The sequence below is a fragment of the Peromyscus eremicus genome, chromosome 9, assembly GCF_949786415.1.
Source record: "Peromyscus eremicus chromosome 9, PerEre_H2_v1, whole genome shotgun sequence".
In the NCBI taxonomy this organism is placed as follows: domain Eukaryota; kingdom Metazoa; phylum Chordata; class Mammalia; order Rodentia; family Cricetidae; genus Peromyscus; species Peromyscus eremicus.
Window position 1 is genome coordinate 69,474,485 of NC_081425.1, and position 21,366 is coordinate 69,495,850.

The 21,366-nt window shown below is 40.6% G+C and overlaps 2 protein-coding genes and 1 pseudogene across 2 annotated transcripts; 1 reads left to right on the forward strand and 2 right to left on the reverse strand.

Moving 5' to 3' along the window:
* Positions 1-876: 876 nt before the first annotated feature.
* On the reverse strand, positions 877-10,013 carry LOC131919030 (low molecular weight phosphotyrosine protein phosphatase-like; annotated as a pseudogene).
* Positions 10,014-13,255: 3,242 nt separating this feature from the next.
* LOC131920029 (olfactory receptor 4E1) lies at positions 13,256-14,197 on the forward strand. Its single transcript, XM_059274446.1, has one exon. It carries the CDS (start codon positions 13,256-13,258, stop codon positions 14,195-14,197), a length of 942 nt encoding a protein of 313 aa, XP_059130429.1.
* A 6,024-nt stretch (positions 14,198-20,221) lies between these two features.
* LOC131920031 (olfactory receptor 4E2) lies at positions 20,222-21,148 on the reverse strand. The gene has a single exon (XM_059274447.1). The coding sequence runs from the start codon at positions 21,146-21,148 to the stop codon at positions 20,222-20,224; it is 927 nt and encodes a 308-aa protein (XP_059130430.1).
* Positions 21,149-21,366: the final 218 nt, after the last annotated feature.

Here is a 21,366-nt window from a genome sequence, read left to right on the forward strand (position 1 = left end):
CAAAATGCTGCTTGTATTCTTTTTTTAATGTTTTAGATTTTTCTTTCATTTGTCCAAAAGAAAGCAGGCAGACACCAGATTTCTATTTCAGTTGTATGTGTTAACTTCCCAGATTAACTCACATTCTTTTCTGACATACAGCCATATAAATTTGAGGTCACTTTTCTGAAAATGCACTAAAATTGCTTGCCTGTGACTTTTTTAAATCCTGATGAAAGAACACTACAAACTTACCACTATTGAGGCAAAACAGGAACAAAGCTCAAGAGTAAAAATGCCCACTTTATCCATCTGTTGCTCCCAGCTGCACTGTGTAGCCCAGGATGGCCTGCTGGAATTGCGGGCCTGCGTTATCACATCCAGCTTCTCCTCTCTTTCAAATATGTATATGCCCTCAGTGTGTCTGAATTTAAACTCTTCCAGTGTTAAAGGGAAGGCTGATATGGATGGAGTTATTGTCACAAGAGTCTAGGACAGAGGTATAAGGCAAGCAAATGGCATCAATGGGAGCCTCCCATGCACATACTCTGTTAGACCAGACTACTAAGGCTGGCTGGGCTCAGAGGCTGGCCTGGACCTTGTAGGTCATTCTTACTTATTGGGTCCTATTTTGTCCCATATTTGCTTGTTCCACTATTTTGTAATTAGGACAAGGTGAGGGGTTCAATTAGTCTAAGAATGCTTAGCCAAACCTCAAACTGTCTTACTCAAATACTTTTATCCTTCTGAACATACACCTAATTTCTACCTACAGTTATTTTAAAGATATACAGTAAGTCAGCTGAAAAGACAGGTGGGGCATGGGTCTAAGGACTGTCACCACCCTTGGACATGGCTCTGGTGAGTGAGTTGCTCAATGGTGGTGGGCAGGACCATCTAGTGAGTTTTCTCCAGGAAGGCCTTGCAGCACCCGAGTACACCACTTTGAAGTCAGAATCATTGCCATAATAGGGATCTTCAATAATGAGTTGTTTCTGTGGATCATAGCTCCCAGGTAGCTCAATTTTAGCTTTGCAGTTTTTAACTTGATTACTTCTTCTATTCAAACCTCTCACATTGCTTTCATTTATTCATAGTATATAATCGAACTGGCAAAGCCTTCTCTTGTAATCTGCCATGCGATGTGATTCATGGGGACGCCATGTTTTCTCATGCAGCTCTGCCCACGATAGTCAGGAGGTTCCCCACTTCATAGGTGGATGTAGTCGCACTGTCTATCCTCCAATCATCTGAAACTTTTCATCAGTTACGAATTTTCTGAAAACTGTTTCTTCAGTGGGTGACAGGCGAATGTTACTGAGACACATGAACAGCGCTGACTTGGACCCAACCTCTGCCGTCTTTCATTACAGATGCTGGTGCCCAGAGACCGCTGTTTGTATTCTTATGGTAAGTACTGGCCCAGAAACTGTTTTACAATAGAGACAGCAAGGAAGATTTGCTAATAAATAAATAAATAAAGCCACTATGGCAGCACTCTAAGCTCCTGGCACTTTCAGCCCTCAACAAGCCACCTATTAGAAAAAGAAAAAGGCCCCGCAGAAGGACCAATGTGCTTATTGCCAGGAATTGGGGCACTAGAAAAATGAATGGCCCCAGAAGAAATGGGTAGGCCTCCCCAGACACAAATAAGCATTCATTAGCCAAAACCAGTCCTGACTCTGAAAGAATAGGGGGGTATGTTGCTGTGGGATGTCCTGTATGCTGTAAATATATGTTGCTATGATTGATTGATAAATAAAACGCTGATTGGCCAGTAGTCAGGCAGGAAGGATAGTGTAGGCGGGACAAGAAGGAGGAAAATGCTGGGAGGTAGAAGGCTGAGGCGGGGAGATGCTGCCAGCCCCGCCATGAGGAGCAGGATGTAAAGTATCAGTAAGTCACAAGCCATGTGGCAAGGTATAGATTAATAAAAATAGGTTAATTTAAGATAGAAGAACTAGATAGCAAGAAGCCTGAGCCACTAGGCCAAACAGTTTAAATAATATAAGTGTCTCTGTGTGTTTACTTGGCTGTGGAACTGGTGGGTGAGAGAGATTTGTCCTGACCGTGGGCCAGACAGGACCAGGAGATAACCCCAGCTACAGTGTGTCTTAAATACTTTCTCTTATAAGACTAGCCATGGCCATGATGTCTTTTCACAGCAACAGAGCACTGACTAAGACAGAAGTTGGTACTGGAAGTGGGGTATTGCTGTGACAGGCCTGACCATGCTTCTTATTGGTAGATTGTGGACTTTTGGATTTTGGATTACAAAAGCAGCTGAACACTTTAAGTGTGACCTAATGGACCACACTAGGTATGTGGAAGACAGTGGTGCTGAGAACAATGTAGATTATGATGGCCAAGCTTAAGAGATTTCAGAAGAAAAGAATATTAGTAAGTGGCCTAGAGACCACTCTTGTGAAATTTTATCAAAAAATGTGGCTGTTTTCTGCCCTTGTTCAAAAAAAAAAATCTGTCTGAGACCAAATTGAATGGTTTTGGATTAATAGAATTGGCAGAGATTTCAAGACAGTCTAGTATTGACTGTGTTGCTTGGTTATTAGTAGCCACTCTTATGCAGATCTAGAATAAGGAGCAAACTAAGAAGGGAAAAATACAAAATGTACATTTTGAAGAGAAAAGGAGCATCAGGAAATATAATAAAACTAGGTCCAGGGCTCAAGGACAAAAATGTTTAAGCATGAAGCTAAATAGAACAAAGGGAGTGGTGACCTCAGGGCAAGACCCCATCCAGCTAAGCTTCCAACTTCTGAAAGGGAATTAAAGAAAAGCATAAGCAGTGAAGGAAACATCAAAAACAGAAATCTGGAGAAAATATATTTAAATAAGAGGGACATATTTCAGCCCCAACAAGCAGCCGAATTTGGCAGTTTCAGCCATGTGGCTCTGGCTTTGCAGTCAAGAATACAAGAAAGGGGTTGTGGAATCACTCCCTGCAGCTAAGGAAAGCTGCTGAGGCCAGGCATATATCAGGGGTGTTCCTGCATGGAGGCCTAGAGAGGTCATTGTATAAAGCTGTGAAAGTAAAGCCTGGATTGTGTTGGAGATGTAGGAGATGACAGAGTTGTGGGATATCTGCCAAGAAAAGCTGCAGACCACATATGGAACCACCTCAAGAGGAAGAAGTGTGTTGCAGTCAACAAAGCTGAGAGAAGTTGGAGATCTGAAGAGTGCTTTGACATCAGACATGGAGATGCAGAATTTAGAGCTTGCCCTGCTGGTTTTAGGTCTTGCTTTTGTCCATTATTTATTTCCTCACTATGCTCCCTTCCTTCCCTTTTGGAATTGTAATGTATATCCTATGCCATTGTATGTTGGAAGTATATGATGAGCTTTTTAATTTTTATTTTACAGGGGGTTACAGTTGAGAAATTACCATGAGTAGTAGAATCTTTAAACTTTGGACTTTTAAAGCAGTATTGAGACTCTTAAAGACTATGGGATCTTCTGAAGTTGGGCTGAATGCCTTTATGCATTATGATACAAGCCTTTAGGGGCAAGGGAGTGGAATGTGGTGGATTGAATAAGAACGGCCCCCATAAAGCTCATGTGTTTGAATGCCTAGTCATCAGAAAGTGCCACTACTTGGGAGGGATTAAGAAGTGTGGCCTTTTTGGAGTAGATATGGCCTTATTTAAGGAAGTGTGTTACTGGGGATGGGCTTCGAGGTTACAGAAGTCCAAGCCAGGCTTGGTGGTTCCTTCTGTTCCTCCTACCTGCCAATCCAGATGTAGAACTCTCAAGTCATCTCCAGCACTATATCTGCCTGCATGCTGCCATGCTTCCCACCATGCTGATAATGAACTAAACCTCTGAAACTATGAGCAGTCCCAATTAAATGTTTTTCTTTATAAGAGTTACCACAGTCATGGTGCTTCCTCATAGTGATAGAACATTGACTAAAATCATGATCAATGGGCGCAGAACAGGCTTCTGACAAAATCCAGCATCCCTTCATGATAATTAAAAAAAAACCTGAAGAGACAGAAATGGAAAAAACATACCTTAACATAATATAGGCTTTAAACAATAAACTCATAGCCAACATTACACCAAATACATTAAAAAGCAGGAACAAGACAAGGTTGCCTATCCTCTCCACTTTTACTCAACATAGTGTTGAGTAAAGTCTGAGCTAGAACAATAAGACAAGAAAAGGAACACAAGTGGGAAAAGAAGTTAAAGTAATTTCATTCATAGATGATGGGATTCCGTACATGAGGGACCCTAAGGAGCCTACCAGAAAATCTTGAACTGATTAAAACTTTCAGCAAAGTGGCAAGATACAAAAATAAGTAGACTCAATCACAAATATGCTTGGGATAAAAAGAAAAAAATTCCATATGCAATTATATTATAATAAACCTAATCAAGAAAATGAAGCCGGGCGATGGTGGCGCACGCCTTTAATCCCAGCACCCGGGAGGCAGAGACAGGCGGATCTCTGTGAGTTTAAGGCCAGCCTGGGCTACCAAGTGAGTTCCAGGAAAGGCGCAAAGCTACACAGAGAAACCCTGTCTCGAAAAACCAAAAAAAAAAAAAAAAAAAAGAAAAAAGAAAATGAAACATTTCTACAATGAAAACATTAAAACACAAGAAACAACTTGAGACACAGAAAGATATCTACTGCTCAGGTGCAGGCCATGCCATTCTGAAGAACAGGTAAGAGGCCCACCTGCCCTCAGAACCTGCCCATGCCCCCAGTTCAGATCCAAAAGACCCAAGCTGCTGACACCTATTCCTGCCGAACTCCTGCCCCTGCTACTATATCCCTTCCCCAACCCTTACACAGGCATATATCTGCCACTCAGGTACAGGCCATACCAGTCAGAACAGAGAACATTTGCTGGACCAAAGGCCACACTAACTGCCAGAAGTCCAGTCCCAAACTCTGATGGAGACTCCCTGCTGGACTAGAGGTCATGCTGGCCAACAGAAATACAGACCACAACGACCAGAAGGCCAAAGAGGAAACAGAAGCCAAGAAACAAAACATCCATCCAACAAAGATGAACTCAGAAATCAACACCTAGACCTATATTCATCCCAAACCCAGATGCCTAAACATCAGTGTAAGAACAAAAACAAAAATAGCCAGGGCAATTATGGCACCACCAGAGCCCAGCTATTGTACTACAGCAACCCCTGAATAGTCCAACGTAGCTGAAGCACAAGAAAACAACCTTAAAACCAACTTTATGAAGATGAGAGAGGTCCTTAAAGAGAAAATAAATAAATTCCTTAAAGAAATCCAGGAAAACACAAACAATGGGAGGAAATGAATAAATCCTTTTGTGGTGGTTTGAAAGAAAATGGCCCCCAAAAGGAGTGGAACTATTAGGAGGTGTGGCCTTGTTAGAGTAGGTGCGGCCTTGTTGGAGGAAGTGTTTCACTGTGGAAGTGGGCTTGAGGTCTTCTATGTGCTCAACCTAAACCCAGTGTGATACACAGTTAACTTCCTGTTGCCTGGTACTCATGGCTCCTTTTCCAGCACCATGTCTGCCTGCATGCCACCATGCCTCTCACCATGATGATAATGAACTAAACCTCTGAAACTGTAAGCTAACCCTAGTTAAATGTTTTTCTTTATATGAGTTGCCTTGATTGTGGTGTCTCTTCATAGCAATAGAAACCCTAACTAAGACACCCTTAAAGAAAGCCAAGAAAAAAATAAACAGGTGAAAGAAATTAATAAAAATTGTTCAAGATCTGAAAACAGAAATAGAAGCAATAAAGAAAACACAAATTGAGGGAATCCTGGAGATGGAAAATCTAGGTAAGTGAACAGGAACTACAGACACAAGCATCACCAACAGAACACAAGAGATGGAAGAGAGCATCTCAGGCATAGAAGATACAATAGAAGAAATTGATACATCAGTCAAAGCAAATGTTAAATCTAAAAAGTTCCTAACATAAAACATCCAAGAAATACTATGACAATATAAAAAGACCCAACTTAAGAATATTAGGAATATAAGAAAGAAAAGATCCCCAGCTTAAAGGGCCCAGAAAATATTTTCAATGAAATCATAGAAAAAATTTCCTAACCTAGAGAAGGAGATACCTATAAAGGTACAAGACACTTACAGTACACCAAGTAGATTGGTCCAGAAAAGAAAGCCCCACCACCACATAATAACCATAACACTGAACACACAGAACAAAGAAAAAATATTAAAAGCTGCAAGGGGAAAGGGCCAAGTAACATATAAAGGCAGACCTATCAGAATAACACCCGACTTCTCAATGGAGACTTAAAAGCCAGGAGGGTCTGGACAGATGTCCTATAGACTTTAAGAGACCACAGATGCCAGCCCAGACTACTATATCCAGCAAAACTTTCAATCACCATAGATAGATAAAACAAGATATTCCATGACAAAGTCAAACTTAAACATCTATCCACAAATCTAGCCCTACAAAAGGTTAACTATACCCATGAAAATACAGGAAATAATCTCACACTAGCAAAACCAAAAGAAGGGAATATCTCTCTCTCTCTCTCTCTCTCTCTCTCTCTCTCTCTCTCTCTCCCAACAACAACAACAAAATAATAGGAATCAACAATCATTGGTCATTGATATCTCTTAACACCAACAAATTCAATTCCCCAATAAAAAGACATAGACTGAGCCAGTCCTGAAATTGTGAGCATGGGAGAGCTGTCCCCATTACACATCTGTATTGTGGTGGCATGGGCAGGGGAGAGTTGCCCTCCTACCCACCCCCATCAACTGCTGGGGCAGGTGGGAGAGCTGGCCCTGTAGTTATAAGAGTAGGAGATCCAACCCTGTTAGGTCAGGTGTGGGTGAGCCAGCCCTGAAGCTGTAAGCATGGGAAAGCTCTCCCCATTTCACATCTGGCAAACAAACCCTACAGCAGTCCAGGTCCAGATCCAAGGTTATGACTTGGCTCACACTATTATCCACCCCATCTATGATCTGCTGGAGCATGTGAAGGGAACTGACCTGCAGACCCAAAACTGCAAGATCTCCATAACACAGGGCAATAACAGGATACCCAGAAGGAGTCCTAGCTAGGGCCCAGCATCAATAGTGTAGTAGAGACCAGAGCCTCAAACCAGACCAATGACTCTTTGCAATGAACACTTGCAAGTAAAGATATATGAACTATGACTTGATTCACTGTATCACACTGCAACTTCCATCATGAGATTTTTAAGCTTTTCCCTTTTTTTTCCTTTTTTTCTCTTAAATTTTGTTTTATTTAGGGGTTATGCAGGGGCAGAGGGCAGAGATGGAGAAATGAATGGGATCAAGATACATGATGTAAATAACACATAGAATAATTTTTTAAAAAGACATAGACTAACAGAATGGATGTGAAAACAGGATCCATCCTTCTGCCACATACAAGAAACACACCTCAACATCAAAGACAGAGATTACCTCAGAGTAAAGGTTTGGAAAAAGATTTTCCAAGCAAACCCAAGAAGCAAGCTGGTGGAGCTATTCTAATATCTAACAAAATAGACTTCCAACCAAAATTAATCAAAGGAGATGGGGAAGGGAACTTCATACTAGTCAAAAGAAAAATCCACCAAGATGATGTCTGAATTCTTAATAGCTATACTCCAAATGCCAGGGAACTGGCATTTGTAAAAGAAACATTACTAAAGCTTAAATCACACATAAAACCTCACACATTAATAGTGAGAAACTTCAATACCCCACTCTCACCAAAGGACAGGTCACCCAGACAAAAACTAAACAGAGAAATAATAGAGCTAAAAGATATTATGAACCAAATGGACCTAACAGATATCTACAGAATATTTCACCCAAACACAGAAGAATATACTTTCTTCTCAGAACCTCACAGAACCACAAAACTTTCACCAAAATTGACCATATACTGAGTCACAAAGCAAGTCTCAACAGATACAAGAAAATTGAAATAACCTCCTGTATCCTATCAGACCACCATGAACTAAAGCTGGATTTCAAAAACAGAAACAACAGAAAGCCTATAAACTCATGGAAACTGAACAACGAAAGACTTCTAGAATTCAATGAAAATGAATGCACAGCATACCTAAACTTATAGAACACAATGAAAGTCATGATAAAAAGAAAGTCCATAGCACTAAGTGACTTCATAAAGAAATTAGAAGGCCAGCAGCAGAAGTGCACGCCTTTAATCCCAGCATTTGGGAGGCAGAGCCAGGCGGATGTCTGTAAGTTAGAGGCCAGCCTGGTCTTCAGAGAGAGATCCAGGACAGGCATCAAAACTACACAGAGAAACCCTGTTTCAAAAAACCAAAAGAGAGAGAGAAATTAGAGAGATCTCATACTAGCAACTTAACAGCACACCTGGAAGCTCTAGAACAAAAAGAAACAACCACACCTGTAATGGCTGGTTTTATGTGTAAACTTGACACAGGCTAGAGTCACCAGAGAGGAAGGAGCTTCAGTTGAGGAAATGCTTCCATGAGATCCAGCTGTAAGGCATTTTCTCAATTAGTGATCAATGGGGGAGGGCCCAGCCCATGGTGGGTGAAGCCATCCCTGGGCTGCTGGTCCTGGGTTCTATAAAAAAAGCAGACTGAGAAAGCCATAAGAAGCAAGCCGGTAAGCAGCTCCCCTCCATGGCTTCTGAATCAGCTCCTGCAGCCAGGTTCCCGCCCTGTTTGAGTTCCTGTCCTGACTTCCTTCAATCATCAACAGCAATATGGAAGTGCAAGCCAAATAAACCCTTGCCTCCCCAACTTGCTTTTTGGTCATGCTGTTTTGTCACAACAATAGAAACCCTAACTAAGATACCAAAGGTCATGTCTTTGAGAAATACATTTTAATTAAAAAAAAAAACAGTGTGATCTTCATTTCTCTGCTTTTTTATTCTTCTTCATCAATTTAAACATGAAACTCATATAGCTAAACCAAAGAGAAAGCAAAAGGAGAACCAGAGCAAGAGATTCTAATTCATACAAGAGATTTGCTGTTGTCTAAAACAGCAAATAGTTGATACCAAAAATATTGACAGTAGGTTTTGTTTTGTTTCACCTTTTGCCTGACATGAATATTTTGCATGTAACAGTAAATACCACATGATTGGCAAATTTCTCAAAAGTTCTAAAAAATGCATTTTATTGTTTTTTTTTATTTTGTTTCATGATTATGTGTATATATGATGTGTGGGTGTATGTACATGCCATAGCATACATGTGGAGGTCAGATTACTCCAATTTTGTGGAATTGGTTCTCTCCTTCCACCTTGGGGTAAGTTCCACGAATAAAATTCACATTGCCAAGATTGCATGGCAAGTCTTTACCACACTGAGCCATCTTCCTGGCCCTGTACATGTTTTATGGGAAAGAAAACTAAGAATCTGAGATATGACATATTTCCTGAAATTCATACCTCTAGGATTTCCAAAATTGCACCCAGACAATCTAGCTCTCAGACAAAGCACTTACACTATCAAAGGGCTGACCAAACTTCACATCCACTACCCTTCTCAAATCTATGTTCTCATATGAATTAAATAAGAAGATGCAAAGCCATCCCTTAGTAATTAACACTTCACCTGGGATGATGAAATACTACTAGTTAATTTAATTATATACAATATGGCCCAAAGAGTCAGGTGTTCAGGTCCTATTTTTCATTAAACCCTCTCAGCGGTAGATGCCAAGGCTATTACATCAGCAGTCACAGAATTAACTTTTTCTAACTATAACTTGGCAAGCTGATCTCACTGTTGGGATGTTTCCTTGGAAACAAAGCCTGGATATTCAGGTAGACCAACAGCAACGCAACAGCTGTCAGCCACAGCTGTTTGCTCCCTTCGTGGTTCCCCTTCAGAGCGCAAAGATGGACATTCCATCTGGAACGAGTGATAACACTCGCACCTGAAGTGTGCAATAAAGCAAACAAGATGCTTTGGCCACACTGCTGTTCTGATTGACTGGTGACGTTTGGTTTTTAAGTTGTCCTGATAAACTGGTACAACTGTAAAGAAGATTGCTCGCATAACTCTCCATCTCTACTCATCACTAGGTCTGAAGAAACACCAGACACACTGCTCTTACACGGCATTTCAGTCCACTGGACACCATCCTAGGAAATCTTACTGCAGAATTATTTACATAGTTGAAAAAAGGACAATAGTATAAATACAAAAGTATGATTTTGGCAGAAATCCAGAAATAATACATTTCTGCTGTGACTTACGACCAACTGTGAACAGGCTCTCCATGGGATTTCAGGGGCTTCCACATTCTTCATAGAAAAAAGTCAATGTATACACAGATTTCTGAGTATCCCAATTCAACTAAGTCCTTCCCTCTACTGGAAGATAGTTTTCATTATACTCAAACTATAGCCCAAAAGATCCAGGTATTTTTGAAGGGACTGAGAGCATCAGAAAACACTCAGGTGAGTTTTATAGATATTTGCATTTTATTCTTATTTTGCCCTTACTCATCATCTCCTACATTTTCCTGAAATGTGTACTTTAGTGCTCCATATATTTTTATATTTATTTAGTTTATCTTATGTGTGTGAGTGTTTTGTCTGCACATATGTATGTAGCATGTGAATGCCTCTGGTGACCTTGGAGGTCAGAAGAATGCATCAGATTTTCTGGAACTGGAGTTATAGGTGCTGGGGCCCAAGCCCAGGTCCTCTATGAGAGTGACAAGCTGATCCATCTCTCCCTACTGTATTTCTGACATCAGTTATTTCATGTCATTGGACACTACGTTTTCCAAAGCACTTTGTCCTGTGAGTTCACAGAAGTAGAAGGAAAATGCTGAGAGCGGGGAAGGGTTAGTTAAAAGTATGTGTCCCCATTCTAGGAGAAGGAAACAAAGTCTTTGCTTCAGAACAAATTTCACATGATTAATTTAAAATCAGCCCCTGGCCCTTCAAGTGTCCATTTTAAAACAAGGGAAATAGCTGTAAGGCAATAACTAAACAATTGAAATAATTTTCTATGGCAAAAACTGTGAAATGCATGTTTTAAGAAAAATGATAAACTGGAAAATTAATCCATAGTTACATAAAGATATTGCTGTAAATACTAACAAAACACTAGTCTGGTTATTTTACAGGTGTTAATCAAAAGACCTCTGTCCAAAAAGTATCTTGTTTGCCACAATTCTGTTTTGTTAGAGCCTCAATTTGACAGTACTGTTAATTTTTATTTTGGCATGGACAGCAGAAGTAGGCATTTTTGCACAAGGCTGGCATGGTGAGTGACAGGGACTACATTAGAAACTGCTGACAGTGGAAGCGAAGTTTCCCCTGAGCAGTATGGGGAAGACTCATGTGTCCAGCAAAGTCTGACCTGAGGAAAGTTAGAAGGCAGACAGCACAGGGTGAGGGGTCCAGGGGACAAAGAGAGACAGGTTCCCAGGGTGAGCCACCACTGGAAAGCTGCGGGCAAGGGTGGCATGAGGGGGCAAGCCTGAGAAATGGGGCTCCCTAAAGATCACACCCCCAACTGACTCAGGACACCTAAGAGAAGAAAAGTCATAAAGACACCTCTGCTTAACTTCTCCACCACAGTTATTCAGAGTGATGGCAAAGTGGATGAAGCCTGGGGCAGGAGACCTGAACTCTAGACCCAGCTGTGACTCCAATTCTGTGTAAACTTGAGCCTAGTGCTTTACCTCTGTATGCCTCATTTTTGCCATTTGGAAAATGAAAAAAATGTAAACTCTCAGCTCCCGTCAAGAACTAAAACCCACCGGGCGCACGCCTTTAATCCCAGCACTCGGGAGGCAGAGCCAGGTGGATGGCTGTGAGTTCAAGGCCAGCCTGGGCTACCAAGTGAGTTACAGGAAAGGCACAAAGCTACACAGAGAAACCCTGTCTCAAAAAGCCAAAAAAAAAAAAAAAAAGAACTAAAACCCTGTGACTCTTATATAGAGCATAAAAATATTATAAAAGCAGGAGTGGGGGTGGAGAGAGGTCTCAGCAATTAAGAGCACTCTCTGCTCTTGTAGAGGACCCAAAGTCTGTTGCTAGTACCCACATGGAAGCTCATAGTCATCCATAATTCCAGTTCCAGAAGAATCTGAAACCCACTTGTGGCTTCCACGGGCACCAGGCATGCACAGGGTGTACATGAATATGTGTGGGCAAAACAACAGATATAGATTGATGATAGACAGATAGATAGAAAGACAGATAGATGATAGATAGATAGATAGATAGATAGATAGATAGATAGATAGATAGACAGATAGACAGATAGATAATACATACATACACACACACACATAAAATCTTTTAAAATAGCAATGATGCATGGATCAGAGGAAAGCTAATGTAAAAGAAAATAAAATGGCTTCCTTGAATTTACTTGTAGACCAGTAAATCAATCAACATAATGAGAATCTGAAGATCTGGAGATAATCTAGTCAACACACAGATGTTGCTAAGCCTGGACCTTGACCTCCAGGTTAAGGGCTACTAGGGTTTTGTGCAGCCTTCTCTAAAGAGGTGCTCAATAAACCTCACAGACACATCACCATGTCCAGCAGCATGGTGAGCTGCTGCAGCCTTCTGAGACTGACATCATGGAAACTAAGCTCTCAGCACCAGGAGATAAGGGATTTGGTCTAGTGAAAAGTACAATCAATGGGACAACAAGGGAAGCTATATTCAAAGGCCATATTTATGGACCTTACACAATCTCCCTATTCAGAGTATGGAGAACCTTAGTCCATAACCTGAGCTGGGTGTGATGGCACACAACAGCAAACTCAGCACTTGGAGGCAGAAGGATCAGGAGTTCAAGGACATCCTCAGCTGCATAGCAAGACTGGACTATTTGAGACTCTGTCTCCAATACTGTAAATCTAAACCTGATGCATTGCTACAGTAAGGGAGAAACACCTTGTTTGGACTCTCCACCCCCTTCTTCAAGGGGATTTTAATTTCCTGGTAAATCAAGGTTCACTGTTTGCAATATTCCAATGGTGTGGGGTTAGCATCTAGTGAAGATGAGGAAACATGATTTGTTTTTAGGAAACACAAGATGAGGCTGTAGCTCAGAGTTAAAGCAAGCACTTAATATGTGTGAGCTGCCATCAAATTCCCAGCACCAAGGGAGGAGGGAGGGAGGGAACAGAAAATAAACACAAGATATTTGACCCACAACTTCTAGTTGAAGTCATAAATGACCAAGAAATTAAGTGACCAAATGGTTGACACAAATGTTAAGTGTTACATTTGTTTCACGTTTTTTCTTTAATTTTGACAGAGAGCTGAAAGAATGGAAAAGGCTGTCCTTGCCAACCAAACTTCAGTGATGTTTTTTCGGCTTAGAGGTTTATCTGTAAATCCAAAGGTACAGATGGCTGTGTTTTTCATGTTCCTCATTTTCTACGTCCTCACACTGATTGGTAACATCCTCATTGTCATAACTATCATATTTGACCGCCGGCTCCATACACCCATGTATTTCTTCCTCAGCAATCTGTCCTTCATTGATGTCTGCCATTCCACAGTCACTGTCCCAAAAATGCTGAGAGACACCTTGTCAGAAGAAAAGCTCATCCCTTTTGATGCCTGTGTGGTCCAGATGTTCTTCCTGCATCTCTTTGCCTGCACGGAGATCTTCCTGCTTACAGTCATGGCCTATGATCGGTATGTGGCCATTTGTAAACCCTTGCAGTACATGACCATAATGAACTGGAAGGTTTGTATGCTACTGGCAGGGGCCCTGTGGACAGGGGGAACCATCCACTCCATCTCTCTCACCTCACTCACCATAAAGCTGCCCTACTGTGGTCCTGATGAGATTGACAACTTCTTCTGTGATGTACCTCAGGTGATTGAACTGGCTTGCACAGACACCCACATCATTGAGATTCTCATTGTCTCCAACAGTGGGCTGATCTCTGTGGTATGTTTTGTGGTTCTTGTAGTGTCCTACGCAGTCATTCTCATGAGTCTGAGGCAACAGATCTCTGAAGGCAAGAGAAAAGCCCTGTCCACCTGTGCAGCCCACCTCACCGTGGTCACACTGTTCCTGGGACACTGTATCTTCATCTACTCACGACCATCGACCAGCCTTCCAGAGGACAAGATTGTGTCTGTGTTTTTCACTGCTGTTACACCTCTGCTTAACCCTATAATCTACACCCTTAGGAATGAGGACATGAAGAATGCCTTAAACAAGTTAATCAGGAGGAAAGAAATAAAAGAAAAGTGAAAATACTAAGCCCTTGGGATTCTTGGTGATCCAAATCAAAGAAGCAACTGTATGTTGTATTTACCAGATGATATGACTTGTAATATTTTCTTCGGTCCTATGTCTAACAATCACAATAAAGGCTATGATTGGTAACATCCTCCACTTCTAGAAATTGTCATAGGCACTGGGAACTTACTTAACTCTCTGAACAGCAGTAGATTACATGCTCTTCTGACTACAAGGGAACAAAAGCTCACACTGAGCAGATAGCATGCTGAAAGTCACCCTGCTGCAAAATCATAAAGACAGGATTCAGAAGGCCCGGAATGTAGCTCAGTACAGAATATGTATTTGGCATAGAGAAGGCCCTGTATTTAATTCCCTACTTCAGAAAGAAGAGTCACAAGATTGAATTTCAAATCAAATCTATCAACCCACTATTGCTGGAAGAACTGGGAGAAAATACCAACTTGAATTCATTATCTCATTCTGCTGCTCCAGCTTTTCAATTAACCAGAAATGTAAACAACACTTCAGATTTCTGGACTGCCTTCATCTGCATTATTCATTCTGGTGTTTGCCTAGAGGACTTACCAAGTTCTGGTAAATGAAACAAAGGACATTTGAACATCACTGGTGACAAAGAGAGACTTTGAACTATTGAGGTGACTAATGCTCTTGAGAGTTCATCCAGATCTGCCATCCAAGTAATGAAATGGGAATATTTTATTGTTTCTTTGAGCATCAAATTTGTGCTAGATACTAGATTTATAGTTACAAGTACAACTAATCCATAGACACTCCTACTTGATGTATACAGTCTAGTACAAAGAAAGAAGCAAAAATCTGAACAACTAAATGTAGTTATAGATTCAGCAAATGCTGTCAACAAATGGAGCACCATAAACATGCAGGGGAGGTAGAACCTACACTGTGAAGTCCAGAGAAACCTCTTCCAGGAAGTCACATTTTAGCTAAGGTGTGAAACATGAAAATGAACCAACCATGAAATAAAGAAAAGTAGCAAACACTCCAGTCAGAGGAAACAGAAGGTACAAAGATCTCTGATGGGAGAGACAGCTTCTTCCAAGAACCACAACCACTGTGGTTACAAATTAGAGACTTATTTCTACATAATAGATACCAATGTTTCTGAATATGAGTGCATGTGAATGTAAACAATATAAGGTGTAATTATATTACACTTTTCTGAATTCTTAAACATGGGTTTAGAAGTGATATCTAGACTTTTTTCATCATCCTATTTCACATAATGCTTTTATTTTGACTTGAGTTCTATAAGAGGATTGAGGAATGGACAATATTTTGTACATTTTCATCAATTCGAGCAAAATGGTTTTCATATTTTATTACTTTTATGAAAAGCCCCTGGTTGACTTAAACAGACTGTATCTTTGCCCTCTCCAATCATTTTTTGCTTTTTTGTAGCTTTTGGTCAGCCATTCACTCGGCACCATGTGTATCTGTGATGACCTATGCATCACATACCTGATGCACCACATTGCCTAGTGTGTATTTCTCCAGAATACACTTGGGTATCATTCTACAAGTTAACAGAAGGTCAGTTAATATCATTGAATTCTAAATTCCTTTCAATTAAGCAAAACCCTCCATAGGAGCCTCAAACTTCTGGTCTTGTATCTCTAACGGCATCATTAAGCCTATTCTGTAATAGAACAGCAAGTTCAAGAAGTCAGACTTTGAAATTGTGCGAATCTAAGTTCCCCTCTTAACTATTTTTATTGGTTAACTTTTCCTAAACAAACTTTAAAATGTTAATAGAAATGTTAACCAAAATGCTGTTTGTGTTCTTATGGTAAGTACTGGCACTAACATTTGTACTGGTACTGTAATCAACTACTACAACCTAGTGCTTTAAACACCATAAGCATTGGTATGCAGGTATCTGTGAAATGTTGACTTGGAGTGCTTTGTGTAAACACACCGTGTGTGTGTGTGTGTGTGTGTGTGTGTGTGTGTGTGTGTGTATCCTACTTTTTTTAATTTTATGATTTAATTTAATTTAATTTTACATATCAGCCACGGATTCCCTTGTTCTTCCCCCTCCCCACCCACCCCCCGCCTTTCCTCCCAGCCCACCCCACATTCCCATCTCCTCCAGGGCAAAGACTCCCCTGGGGATTGAGTTAAACCTGGTGGATTCAGTCCAGGCAGGTCCAGTCCCCTCCTCCCGGGCTGAGCCAAGTATCCCTGTATAAGCCCCAGGTTCCAAACATCCAGCTCATGCACTGAGGACAGGTCCTGGTCCCAGTGCCTGGATGCCTCCCAAACAGATTAAGCTAATCAACTGTCTCACTTATCCAGAGGGCCTGATCCAGTTGGGGGCTCCTCGCTATTGGTTCATAGTTCATGTGTTTCCATTCGTTTGGCTATTTGTCCCTGTGCTTTTTCTAATTTTGGTCTCAACAATTCTCGCTCATACAAATCCTCCTCTTTCTCGCCAATTGGACTCCCAGAGATCCACCTGGAGCCTGGCCATGGATCTCTGCATCCGGTTCCCTCAGTCATTGGATGAGGTTTCTAGCACGACAATTAGGGTGTTTGGCCACCTATCACCAGAGTAGGTCAATTTGGGCTTTCTCTCAACCATTGCCAGTAGTCTATTGTGGAGGTATCTTTGTGGATTTCTGTGGACCTCTCTAGCACTTTGCTTCTTCCTATTCTCATGTGGTCTTCATTTATCATGGTCTCTTATTCCTTGTTCTCCCTCTCTGTTCCAGCTGGGATCTCCCGCTCCCCTAAGCTCTCTTTCCCTCGACCCTTGCCCTTCATTACCCCACTCACGTCCAGGTTGTTCATGTAGAACATTTCTCTGTCATTGGGCAATTCCTGTGTCTTTCTTGAGGTCCTGTTTTCTAGGTAGCCTCCCTGAAGTTGTGAGTAGCAGTCTAGTCATCTTTGTTTTACATCTAGTATCCTCCTATGAGTGAGTACATACCATGTTTGTCTTTCTGAATCTGGGTTACCTCACTCAGGATGATTTTTTCTAGATCCATCCATTTGCCTGCAAATCTCATGATGTCATTGTTTTTCTCTGCTGAGTAGTATTCCATTGTGTATATGTACCACATTTTATTTATTCATTCTTCAGTTGAAGGGCATCTAGGTTGTTTTCATGTTCTGGCTATTACAAACAATGCTGATATGAACATAGCTGAGCAAGTGCCCTTGTGGTATGATTGAGCATTCCTTGGGTATATGCCCAAGAGTGGTATAGCTGGGTCTTGGGGGATATGGATTCCCAATTTTCTAAGAAAGCGCCATATTGATTTCCAAAGTGGTTGTACAAGCTTGCATTCCCACCAGCAGTGGAGGAGAGTTCCCCTAGATCCACATCCTCTCCAGCATAAGGTGTCTTCAGTGTTTTTTATCTTAGCCATTCTGACAGGTATAAGGTGGTATCTCAGAGTTGTTTTGATTTGCATTTCCCTGATGATTAGGGATGTTGAGCAATTCCTTAAATGTCTTTCAGCCATTTGAGCTTCCTCTGTTGAGAATTCTCTGTTTAGTTCAATAGCCCATTTCTTAATTGGACTGTTGGGCATTTTGATGTCTAATTTCTTGAGTTCCCTATATATTCTGGATATCACTGTCAGATATGGGGTTGGAGAAGACCTTTTCCCGTTCTGTAGGCTGTCGCTTTGCCTTGTTGACTGTATCCTTTGCTCTACAAAAGCTTCTCAATTTCAAGAGGTCCCATTGATTGATTGTTTCTCTCAGTGTCTGTGCTACTGGTGTTATATTTAGGAAGTGATCTCCTATGCCAATGCATTCAAGACTACTTCCTATTTTCTCTTCTATCAGGTTCAGAGTACCTGGATTTATGTTGAGGTCTTTGATCCACTTGGACTTAAGTTTTGTGCACGGTGACAGATATGGATCTATTTGCAGCCTTCTACATGTTGATATCTAGTTGTGCCAGCACCATTTGTTGAAGATGCTTTCTTTTTTCCATTGTTCAGTTTTGGCTTCTTTGTCAAAAATTATATGTTCATAGGTGTGCGGATTAATGTCAGCGTCTTCAATTCGATTCCATTGGTCCACATGTCGGTTTTTATGCCAGTACCAAGCTGTTTTTATTACTGTAGCTCTATAGTAGAGCTTGAGGTCAGGGATCATGATGCCTCCAGAGGTTGTTTTATTGTACAGGATTCTTTTGGCTATCCTGAGTTTTTTGTTTTTCCATATGAAGTTGAGTATTATTCTTTCCAGGTCTGTGAAGAATTGTGTTGGTATTTTGATGGGGATTGCATTGAATCTGTAGATTGCTTTTGGTAAGATTGCCATTTTTACTATGTTAATCCTGCCTATCCATGAGCATGGGAGATCTTTCCATTTTCTGACATCTTCTTCAATTTCTTTTTTCAGGGACTTAAAGTTCTTGTCATATAGGTCCTTCACTTGTGTGTATCCTATTTTACTTCCAGAATTGCCCTCTCTTATTCCCCCTTCTCCTTTCTGATAAATATATATATATATATATATATATATATATATATATATGAGCTGAGAAGCTACATTTGAGAGAAATTGTGAGATATTTATCCCTCTTCCCCTTCATTACCTCGTTTGTTCCCATCACTCCATTCTTTTAGATGTTTCCTACAATGCAGTCCTCATCCTGTTGTCATGTCTTATTTGTATTGATTTTTTTTTTTTACCTACAGGAGTCCATGTATAAGTAAAAATATGTGACTGATATTTCAAGTCTGTCTTGTTTTTCTGTTGTTGTTGTTGTTGTTTTGTTGGTTGGTTGGTTTTTTTTGTTTTGTTTTGAGGCAAGGCTTCATGAAACCCACGCTGACTTTAAACGCACAATATAGCCACGGCTGGCCTTGAACTCCTGATCTTCCCGCCTCCTCATGCCAAATGTTGAAGTTACAGGCATGCACTACCATGCCCAATTCAGGCTTGTGTCAATTAATGTAGTCATCTCCAGCTCCATCCATGTTTCTGCAACTGACATAATTTCATTCTTCTTTACAGCTAAATAAAATCCACCGTGCGTATTTTTTAAGGAACAAGATATTTGGAGATAAATTTAATGAATTATGTTTTATCATAAATTTAAATGATAATATTAATAAAGAAAATATTTGTAGATTTTTCCTTCTCTTTTTTTCTTTTTTCTATTAAATTTTTATTTTATTTTATTTTATTTTATTTTGGGGATAGGTTGCAAGGGCAGAGTGGATACAAAGGAATAGGGAAATGAATGGGATGGAGATGCATTATGTGAAACCACAAAGAATAAATAAAATAATATATATAAAAGAAAATATAAGTAAATAATAGGCTCATTCAAGTTAATGAATTGAGATTGAATAGTGTTCAGCTTAGCTCTCTCCCAAGTCACCTATGGAGATGATGTGACCCCAGTCTAGATTCCAGCATTCTCCTCTGTAGACACTTTTCCTAAGATGCACATGAAAATGCATAACAATTTTGAGAAAGAACAATAAGGTAAGACTCATATAACATCTCTTCAAGCCCACTATAAAACAAAAATAGCCAAGTCAGTGTGCTCATATATAAGTATAGACACGTAAGTCAATGAGGCAGAGTAAAGAATTACAAATCCACACTTAAAAGAGCAAGTCATTTTCAGTAGAAGTCATTTAATAATGAAACAGTCATCTCAAATTGTGCCAATTCAAGTCAATGGATGAATAAAATTAATCTCAAACATACTTATTTCATACAAAAACTAAACACCAAAGAGATCATACACCTAGAATTTAAAGATAAAACTATAAAATGTGTAAAGTAAAACAGCCAAAAATCTTTGAGACTTTGAGGTAGACAGATTCCAGTGTGAAAGGGTCAACCACAAAAATAAAAAAGTTAGAATCAATTTTATCAAAATGTTTAGCTTTTGATTGGAGTATTTTATTAAGAAAATAAATGTTCCGGGCTGTACAGACAGCTCAGTGCTTAAGAGCCACTTGTTACTTCCACATTAAGGATGCAGCCACAACTGTTGCTGTCATCACAATGATTTCATGAGCAAATTCGTCTCTGCCTGAGATGCTTCATGGCATTCTTCACCTCCTCATTCCTCAAGGTGTAAATGAGAGGATTCAGCAAAGGGGTGACCACTGTGTAGAAGACAGATACCACCTTGTCAATGGAGAAGCTGGTGTCTGGCCGAGTGTAGATGAAGATACATGGCCCAAAGAACAGTGCAACCACCATGAAGTGGGAGGAGCAGGTGGACAGGGCTTTCCGACGACCTTCTGCTGACTGTTTTCGAAGAGAAAACAGGATTACTGTGTAGGAAGTGACCAAGGCTAGGAAACAGGCGAGGGAGATGGTTCCACTATTGGACACGATCAGAATCCCTGTGAGGTATGTATCTGTGCAGGCCAGCTTGATGACAGGAGGGACATCACAGAAGTAGCTGTCGATAGTGTTCGGGCCGCAGTAGGGTAGACGAATAGTCAAGAAGGTCTGCACAAGTGAATGAATGGTGCCCCCCACCCACAGTGCAAAGACAAGCTGTACACAGACCTTCATGTTCATCACAGTGGGGTAGTGCAAAGGAATGCAGATAGCCACATAACGGTCATACGCCATAATTGTCAGCAGAAATATCTCGGCACAAGCAAAAAGATGTAGGAAGAACAGCTGTGTGATGCAGTTGTCAAAGGAAATGGTCTTCCTCTCCAAAAGCAAACCCTCCAGCATCTTGGGCACGGTGACAGATGAGTGGCAGATATCAATGAAGGACAGATTGCTCAGAAAGAAGTACATGGGAGTGTGTAGACGTGGACTAAAGACTATGGTAACAACAATGATAATGTTCCCCAAAAGAGTTAGCACGTAAGTGACGGTAAATGGTATGAAAAACAGAATCTCCAACACCCAGCTGTCAGTGAGGCCCAGGAAGACAAACTCAGTCACTCTTGTTTGGTTTAGAGCTCCCATCTAATGAGTGTTCCAGAGGATCTGGAGGGGAAAGGTAAATTTTAAATTATCCTGAGTAATCAGGGATAAAGTGATTGAAATGACTGTTTTTCTATGAGGTTTAGCATGAATATGTAAAGTTACCCTTTATTTACCTGGTTATTTTCATTTCAGAATAACCCACCAATAATATCGGATTAGAATTCTAAAACTGTAAAACTCCAACTAAAACCACTCAT